This window comes from Glycine max, chromosome 16 (assembly GCF_000004515.6).
Source record: "Glycine max cultivar Williams 82 chromosome 16, Glycine_max_v4.0, whole genome shotgun sequence".
Classification (NCBI taxonomy): domain Eukaryota; kingdom Viridiplantae; phylum Streptophyta; class Magnoliopsida; order Fabales; family Fabaceae; genus Glycine; species Glycine max.
The window spans coordinates 4,275,561-4,285,777 of NC_038252.2; the positions used below are offsets into that span (position 1 = coordinate 4,275,561).

At 30.4% G+C, this 10,217-nt stretch overlaps 1 protein-coding gene across 1 annotated transcript; it reads right to left on the reverse strand.

Annotated features, from left to right (window-relative positions):
• Positions 1-1,932: 1,932 nt before the first annotated feature.
• On the reverse strand, positions 1,933-3,306 carry LOC100781263 (uncharacterized). Its single transcript, XM_003548768.5, has one exon. The coding sequence runs from the start codon at positions 3,028-3,030 to the stop codon at positions 2,395-2,397; it is 636 nt and encodes a 211-aa protein (XP_003548816.1). The 5' UTR covers positions 3,031-3,306; the 3' UTR covers positions 1,933-2,394.
• Between the last annotated feature and the right edge of the window lie 6,911 nt (positions 3,307-10,217).

The window sequence follows — 10,217 nt, forward strand, 5'->3', positions numbered from 1 at the left end:
GTCAAAAATTCACTTCCAGAATGATCATTCTAGATTTATTGTTCTATTATAGATGCCCCTCCCCACACCAGAAACCCTAAACCCATCCAAACTCATAGATGGTGAGGCGCAAAGAAAGGAGGAAGAAGGTGGTGGCGTGGCGTCGTGAGGAGGGTGCATGGGTTTGCACGGTGAAGGATGAGGTCACTGCTGTCACAGAAGGGTGAAGGAGGTGGTGCAATGTGGACGACAAGGTCGTAGCCGCCACAACGCGAGTATGCTTTTGAGGGAGGTGTCATCGTGGGTCTTAGGACTACGATTAATCTGAGTGAGGTCTTAGGACATTTTAGTTTTTTCAAACGTTTCTAAGAGGTACATGATAAAATATAGGAAATACAGGATTTAAATTCCTTTTGGATGATCTAGTTATTATTTCTCCAAATCTTATAGTAATTTTGCATTTTAGGTTTTTTTATGTGTAGGAATCGAAAACAAGTAACAAAGATTTATAATAACTTATACAAATACGTTGCTCAACCAATTAAGTTAGACCTTGGATTGCATTTCAAGTTTTAAGCATTGGAGAGATATGACTTTTAATCAATTAGAAGATTTCATATTTTTCTGCTGTTATTTCAAGTTTAAGTGTTGAACAGCTCTTAAACTTTCTACTTGGAAAGCATTAAGCATGTGATTATATTGGTAAAGTTACAAAATCTGCAGACCTGATTCTGTGTTACTAAAAGAATCTTTATCTCCAAAGGTAATGCGTTTGTATTCTTTATATAGTGTCATTTTCCAAAGTTGACATCATCAAAATTGGGCTTCAAGCGAGCAAGGAACTAAAAACTTCACTCTTATAATAATCATTACCCCAAATAGTGAATATTATTTGAGACAAAACTTATCAATTTTTTAAAATTAAATGGGATTATATGATTTTTCAAAAAAATCTAAAATAAATATCTAATAAAGAGTATTTAGTGTTAAAAAGAAAATCCTCGCGTAATTATCTGATTTAAAAACCCAATTTTAGTGTTAAAGACAAAGACAAAATAGTACTCCGTGAAGATTGATTTTTTTTTTGACACACCGTGAAGATTGAATTAATTATACCCTTGTTGTGTATTTCTACTTATTTTCTCCACTGAGCAAAAAAGAAAACATTTCATCGGAAAAAAAGTGTATCTTAAGTAAAAAAGAAACATCTATCAAATTTCTAACAATGAGATTTAAGAAATGACCTTAGGGGCGAAGCAGCTTCAGGCCAATTAACCCTCAACATGAAAAATAAAGAACGGAATAAATTATAAGATTAAAGTTTTTATTCTCCATTTTATGGGCCGGGGTTAAACAAAGGAAGATATTTTTCTTTTTCATATCCTGCTAATTAATTGTCTAAAAACATAGTTAAAAGAGAAACATTATTTATTTAAGTTCCCCAATGCATCCAGAGAGCACCAGAAAACCTTAGTATAGCACATTCTGTTCCTCTCAACGGGCTTAATATACATTATATAGTAAGAGAAAGGAAGTAAATATTTACGAAATCAAGCTTAATTAGGAGCTAAGAAAAAGAACATAAATGAAAAATTGAAAAGTGTTCCTCTCAGGTCTCAACTTTAGGAAGCTTCACGAAGAGAAACAGTTAATCAAATGTCACTCCCCGCTAGACTATAACTATTGGTGTTTGCTTACAACTCGTACCTCGCACCTTTTGATGCAAATATTCTCTCTTTTACTTTGTTTCCTTCAACATGTGGTACATGTATTCCTTAATTTGGTTTCAAAGTGCATCCATCACATTAGTTATTATGCAACTAGTAGCTGTAGTACCTTTTTTCCTTGTGCAAGATGGAGCACCCACACTTTTTCCTCCCCAATACATATTTTTTTCCCTCATTCTACACTACCACAACCATATAATTAACAATCTAAAAAAGGCAATGAATGTGTCAGAATTTAATTTATATATGATAATATGAATATACATCAATTGGCTGCAATGGTTGCAGATTGACAGAGTTGGAGCCAACACCAACATTAGTGCTTTACCAATACAACATCTACAAGTAAACCTTTTTTCCAATTTTTGTTCTCTTTCTTTTATTTTGCACACTATGGCACCATCCAATAGTAAAAATTAAAAAGAAAAACAAAAAAATGTAAAGAACAAAATTCATATTCCATTCACCCTGGTCAGTTCTGGATTAATTGTTCTTGTCTTTAAACCACTTAAGTACCATAATTTATCTTAGAAATTAATTAACCAAACTAGCTCTGGCTGCTGGTCTCCCTTATTCTAGAAGGAAAAAAAACCGTAACAAAGGGAGATAATTGTGGTTGAGCCAAACCATGATAGATAAATAAGTAATAACCAACCAAATCATGCTTCAGGAACTTCATGCAACCTTTTCAAGCATTTTCCCTCTTCCTCTTCAATGACTCTTGCTTCTGCAACACCATTTGCCTTCTAAACTTCAAAATGAAAAGATCAGCAGCAAGGTCAATCTCATCCTCCAGCTTAAACTCTTTCCCTGCCTCTTCCTTAGAATTCTTCACCAAATCAATCACTGACCCTCCAAGATCCAAATCCTCAGACTCAAAAAGTGTGTGTGTGAGATCCGGGTACTTTTCATCATCATCATCACAATCATAATTGTAGTAACCATCAAAGCCATCATCTTGGTCTTGTTCCTCCTCCACCACTAGGGTTTCACTAGGGTTTGGCAAGGCTTCATATGAGTGTGCATTGCTGTTGTACAACACTATGGCCTTGCTTTTTTGGTGATGATCATCATTGCTGATGCCATCTTCCAATAAGCAATGATCTTCCTTTTGTTGTTGAGATGATGAACTTTGCCCCCACACAGAATGGAACTTCTCAGAGAGGGAACTCATCAAGAACTTCTTGTTCTTCATCAGTGAGAATACGATCAAACGAGCCCTTATCGCGTTTGTTTTGGACTTCAACGCCATGGTTTTTGACTTTGCCATTGAGCTCAGATTTGCTATGATCTCCTTCAGAAACCCTGATGTTCTGTTCTTCATGTTGCTCTAATTTATGTAGTAATAATATATAGTAACTAACAAGGAACAAGTAACAAATAATATAAAGTAATAATAATAATAATGACTCTATGGACTAAGGAATTAAGTGAAGTGGTGAACAAAATCAATACTAGGAAACAAAATTTTGTGGGTGTGTTTTGTGATTTTGAGAGGGAGGGAGATTGTGTGAAGAGGATTTGTTGTTGTTGTTGTTGATGATGATGTACAAACTTGACCGTTAAATTTATAACGCAAAAGATGTGTTATGGGACGAAAGAGTACACGAGGGGTACACGGGTTTATATAGGGGATGATGTTCAAGGTTATGCGTCTAGTTGTGGTAGCTGTTTTTTGTGAGGGAAACACGTACATACACTGTGTAACTAAAGAAAGAGTGAGGGTTAAGAAAAGAAAAAGGCATAACATAAAAAGTGATTAAATTAAAGAGGGACACTTGGCGTTTCATGATAGGGCGTGTGAGTTATGGCTTGTTCAGTGGTATACGAAGCTGTACTGTTTTGGTGGGCAGAAATTACTTGTGGGGTTGGGTTGAGGAGTGTTGAGTTTTTCCTTCTTTTTTTTTACTAATGTGATGATTTTAGATCTTATTCTTTATATATATATATATATATATATATATATATATATATATATATATATATATATTTGTTTTTTGATTGGGAGAAACCCTCAATACTTTAGAATAGGATGTCAATAGCATACTTGCCAATAGACACACTTAAAGGATTACCATAAGGAGGATTAATGTAAGGCATAAATTACAAGTAATTTTATCCAATCTTAATAACTTAACTAACTCGGGAGTACTAGAGCATCTTCCTAAAGAGGGTTGTCTACCAAGAAAGATTTGAGTGGTATAAGGAAAAATCGAACTAGCATTCATAGAAAAATGAAAATTATTTTTGAAATTTTAACTAGTATCAACTCACATTAACACATTTTTTTTATATTTTTGGTAAATTTTGCTTAAAATGTTAAGCAAATTGACTTTGAGTAGAATTAATTTAATGAAAGTTGATTGTAAAAAATTAGCTTGTCTAAGCATTGTACTTAAATTTTAAAATTTTAATCAATAAAAATATACAATCATGTAAAATATCAAAACCCACTTGATCATGGAACTATTCATTGAAATGTTACAATACCTCAAAATCTAAAACAAAGTACCCATTCTTTTAATGTAGCTTAATCGTTTTCATTTGGTCCCTTTCAATTATTTGACCACTATTATGGGGGACCTTTGGGGCTTTTGAGGAACTGAAATGGGGACATAGGAAGAGAGACCTAACCCACCAGATAGCAATGGAACAGTTACTGTTCTATACATTCACTTTAGATATGTTTTCGGGCTCAATGACAAAAATAACCATCATAACCTTGGACCATTAATATATAGTTGCCTTCTTTTGAGAAATGAAATGGGGTGGTACCCCTGACATTGCATTCGAGCTATATTCTAATGTTTTTTTTGGGTAGAAATAGGAATCTCATTTTACTTAGTGCAGTGATATATACTACAAGAGAAGGCTTAAATCAAAGCACTGTTCGAAAATTCTGGGCCTCTTATTGCTACAGAAACGGACTTCAAGGCATAGCGTGAACTTGTTTGAAATATTGATTGAATATTTAATTATTATATCGTCTTTGAATACTTAGCCCCTAAGACTGCATCCAACGGCTTAACGTTTTCCTTTTGGATCTACTCCACTTTCTAATGTTCGCCTGTGGTTTTGTAAATGGAAATAGAATCAATATGATTAAATTAAAAAGTTCATCACTTATGAACAAAAATAAAAAGTTCATCTTCAATTTAACATTATTTTTCGTTTAGGAAGATATATAGAAAATGTTTGGAATATGTTTTCTCCATTTATTGTAATTATAATAATGTTAAAGTTTTTTATATAAATACTAAATATAAAATTGTGTCTAATATAATTATTATAATATACAAAAACATGAACATATATAGATTGAGTGTGGATTTTTTATGTAGAGAAAAACAAAATAAAAATTATATAAATTATTAAGATCGAATTTAACATTAATATAATTAACTTCGATTAATAACAAAGAGACATGTATAAATGTTTTTTCTTGTGTACTTGTGCGCAGGATAAAACATGAATTATACAACTTGGACTAGCATGAGGCACTGTGTAATTAATATTTCCGTTGAGTGACTTTGGAAAATGTGTGTGCCATAGTACTTGTGCGCAGGATAAAACATGAAGTATACAAATGAGCGTAATAACATGGTACTAATTTCTAAATCATGTATAGTATTTAGTTTACTTATTTTAAATAAATAATTATTTACTTTTAGAGAAAATTTAAGAAAAAAGTATTTTTTTTTATGGAAATAATTGGAACTAAACATGCTACAATTCAACTTTCTAGATTGATTTTAACTAATTCATAAAAGTTTCTTTGTTAAGGTACACTTATAATTTCAGCCAACATTAATATTAGTAGATAAAAACTGTGATTATTATTTTGTGGAGTACAATTTCTTACTTTTAGTATAAAAAAAACTAATTAATTAAAAATCTTAACAAATCATTTCTAATATAAAACAAGTTACCATATCTTGTACGAAACATCATTTCAAAAGAATTGAAACACCATTTGATATTTAATTATTGCAACATGTGACCATATAGGATGGTTTAGTTTTGTGGCCTCTCTTTTTTTCGTCATTTGGTAACCATCTTGTTTGGTATATAAAAAGAAGAGGAAACCGATTATACACACCGTAAATCATAATTTATCATCTAACATAAATTTATTACTTTCATAATAATTAATTTAAGAATTATATAAATGATAATTTATGATTAAACAGCAATATAAAAATGTTTTAAATTATTAATACATGACCATTAAATTTTAAAAAGAATATTATATGTTTAAGGAAGGACACACTAACGAACATATAGTTATTGGTATAAACATTTATTAATTAATGATTTTTTTTTTACTTCTGTTAATATAATTAATATTAACTCAACGTTGTTTTTTTTAGTATTATTATCTTTACAAACTAACATGTATTTTTAATGAGAGACTATGTTACTTGAGTTAGGTAGGATGATTATTTTTTTCTTTTTTATAATCACTATAATTAGTATCTTTAGATCTTTCGTGAGACCTAATGTATTCTACAAAACTTTAACCATTTAAGCTTATAATCAAATTAATCATTTGATCCTTATTGTTTTTTCTTAAGAGTGTATTTTATGTAAATCAAAAAGATTTTTTTTTTCTATAAATGTGTGTTGTCAACTGAACTATACCAACAAAAATCTTCAAATATTTAATACTATTGCTTACTCAATATACTTAAAATTCAAGTTAAGTCATCAATTGATTACAAACACTCTTAGCCCACCTAAATTAGAGTACTGATCCTCTATAATAGATTAGAGCATTATTTGGAGTAATAAAATTTTTATTGACCAGTTTTAATTTTAAATCATATACCTAATTGCATCAGATTCATTCTCTATAATATCCATCAATGCATCATTTTAATAATAATTTTTTTTATAAAAAATGAATTTGATGTAATTAGGTGTATGGTTTAAGACTAAAATTCACCAATAAAAATTCTACTTCTTTAATATACTGTAGAGGGTCTGCACTCCCTAAATTATTGGCCTCACGTGCTAGCTTCATTGAGATAGGTGTGAGGAGGAAGTATAGTTTCGGATCGACTAGATCATATAACATAAATAGAGCTTACAAAATTTAAACAAGCCCTTTTTTTATGGTTAAGCAATCCTTATCTACAAGTCAGTTTGTGGGATTGAGATATGATAAATAAAAAATAAAACCTATTATAATAAAAATAGAAAGCAAAAAAGATACAAGGTTTTTGTTAGTATAGGTAACAATAAAATGAAAACTTTTTTTAGTGCAATAGGCTATATTAACATTAATATTTTCTTTGTTAAGGTGTCACATTATTTTAGCGATTTTTTATTTAGTTTTAAACTTATGATCCAAAACTTTGGTTAGCGCAAACCATGCAATAATGTAGTTCGACCTTTGTGTATGTCATCCTTGTGCTGGTTTGGCTTTTTATTTCTCAAATAATAAAATTATTTTGCTATAAAAAATCTAAAATGTGAGTATCTGCTCTATTTTGTTCAATATATATATATCAACATCGTATTCACGAGTAACCTACTGGTGGGAGTAAAATTTTCATGATATTTAGGGGGCAAAACAGAGGCCCGTAAAACTTATAAATTTTTTTGTGCCCACGAAAACCATGCATGCAAAACTGAATTTCCATCGTCATATCCATTTCTTTTATGAACCATCGTCATCTATTTTAAAGCATCTTCTAGCTACTTTAAAACTTTGCAAGCTGATGAGTTTTTGAATGAAATGCATGAACCATATGTACAATAATATTGGATTTGGTCCCATGCAAGTCTGTTGTTACTTGTACCCGTGGTGCAGCAAAAATCATCGTCATGTGCCACATGACGTCTTGAATAGAACGCACAGCCAATGGCCAACGGAAAAATATCCTCTCTTGTTATTGGAAGAGTCCAATAGAAGAGTGATAGACACATGAAATTTGTGGGTCTCATTGTGGATCGGACCAATATTCAACCAATATCATAATATCAAGGTATCTAATCAATTAATTAAATTGGTACATATATGTTATAAATTATAATTATAAAATTTTCCCAGACCCTTTTATGCTTTTAGACTTTGCATGCTTGTATATAAGCAATTTCAATGTAGTAGCTTTAGACTTTAGCTTAATTAATTAATGGTGCAACTTATACTTTAAATATAAATCAAAAATGGCGAAGCTAAACTTTGGCAATGGCTTTGGTTTCGGATGCTTTCTTTATAATTGCGCTTCCATCTTTTATAAGCAAGTTGAGAACGCATGCATTATTATGCTTATGCATGTTGCCCTCAGATCTCAACAATCTCCTTTGACCTACTATTAAGAGTTTGGCAACGTGATTATTTCGGAGAATCGTGTTTGTTAAGTGGTGCAATCTAGTCTGTAAAGTAAAGATCATCAAAAGCTTAAACAATCAATCTCCTACTTTGAATTGGTTTTGGATATTTTGCATAAAAAGTTCTTTGCCAAAACTCAAAAAAGTCCAAGCACTGATTAAAAACGACAGCTTAAATTCAAACCACCTTATGATAAACAAGTGCGTTAATTTGTACAAATAAAAAAAAAAAAACTAATGTGTTTAAGTTTTATGCGGATTTACCCTAAATTGATTAATTGTGCAATAGATTCATGTATCAGTGAAGGAACTTAAAGACTCGTTAGACCTAGGAGTGACCCATACGTTGACTAAATGAGAGTTTATTTTAGATGAAAAATAAGAGTTATATTTAGTGGGTGTTACAATTATATTATTGTTATTTTTTTCCTTTCAGGTTTCTCTTCTTTAACACATTCAACAGCGTTCCTATAGGTAACCAAACAAAATCTTATTGATTTATAGCTTGTGCTAAAATTAATACTTGTATAGTATATATGTAACAAACTATGAATGGAATTGTACAAATCCTTAATTTTTCTTAATTTTATATCTATCCATATATATGTTGAATTGTGAATTCTCACTTCTTATATTGTTGTGGCATTTATGGGGATAAGAATTATACAGTAATTGATTTTAAATTCATTGGCTCATTATTTACATGAGTTTACCAAATTTATTAAAAATTATTCAAAAAGGGTTTAATAGAAAGTTAACTCATAAAATCATAAAAGTTTTAAAGTTAACTCGACAATTTGACGATTATGATAAATAAAAAATAGGATTAATAATTACTATCTATTTTCTCATACTCTTACATAAAAGAAAACTAACATCCCATTATATATATATATGGACCTTTATTTTCTGAACAAACACAACATCTTTCGTACAACTTGATCTTTTTAACGGAGAAAGGTTGAGCCGTTGAGGTCGATCAACGACAATAATGGTTTTGGCTTTGGTTTTGTGGATTTGATTTAAAAGTAACTAATTATAGGAAACTTACACATGCATGCATTTGTATTTTGTATGTGTGTCTAATCAAAATCAGAAGAGGTGCACACTTTAGCAGCTGCAGGCACCAGATTTTATTATATTATATTTTGGGAAACATGAGCTTAGGAGTTGTGCAATCTAGGTTGTAAAGATCGATGGATCGGTTAGTTCAAAATAACTATATAATAACTTGGGTATTTTACGTACTTCTAGCAAAGTATATAGTAAATGTTATAAAAAGTCTCAGCACTGAGAAAACGACCATCGCATAACTCACATAAGGTAGTGCGTTCGGGCTTTTTGGCTTTCCTCTTTCTTTGTTATGATATGGCCCTTTCCTTATGTTTTATTGTTTGGATGGAGGAGAATATAATATTTTTATGATGTTAATTTCTTGAAAAAAATCTTTCCTTTTACTTTTTTCTTCTAATCTAATTTTCAAACTTTTATCTCCTTTTTTATTTTCGTGTAAATTTAAAGTATGACAATCAATTAATATATTATTTTATAACTTTTTTTATTTCGTGTAAAATATTTAGAAAAAATAAACTAAAATTAGAGTAATTTCTGCTTCTTAACACTCTACACGAGAGTGACTTTTTTTAAAAAATCTAACACTGATTGAGAATATCCAACAACATTTATATAATGCTAAATTTTTTTATAATAGTACACACAACATATAACAACATTAAAATCAAATACACGCGCTTAAAACTAACAAACTAACAATCCTAAAATTAGAAACAATGAAAGATGTGTCATCTTGTTACATGGACAAAGTGACATTTCTTTTACCATATATTTAGTATGTGACCAAGGGAGTAAATGACTAATTATCCTTTTTGTAGAAGAAATGTTGCTTTCCATGGTTGGCCAAGGTAGGCCGATCGAAAGGCCCAAAACTAAGACGAGTTCTAGGGTGGATAGGTCCCTTCCATCATGGGAAAGCCTTTTTTTTAAAAAAAAGTCATAAATTAAAAATCGGATTACAATAATTATCAGAAAATAGTAAATATGAGTAGTATAAGTAATAAATTAGAACAAAGTCATACAAATTTAGTTAATTAAAAATAAATTAACATTAAATGACTATATTCTACGTTTTTGTGAATAGAAAAAAGTCAATTATTA

Bases quoted from the DNA above. Each gene is read 5' to 3' on its own strand.
- LOC100781263 (XM_003548768.5), bottom strand. From the start codon at position 3,030: ATGAAGAACAGAACATCAGGGTTTCTGAAGGAGATCATAGCAAATCTG.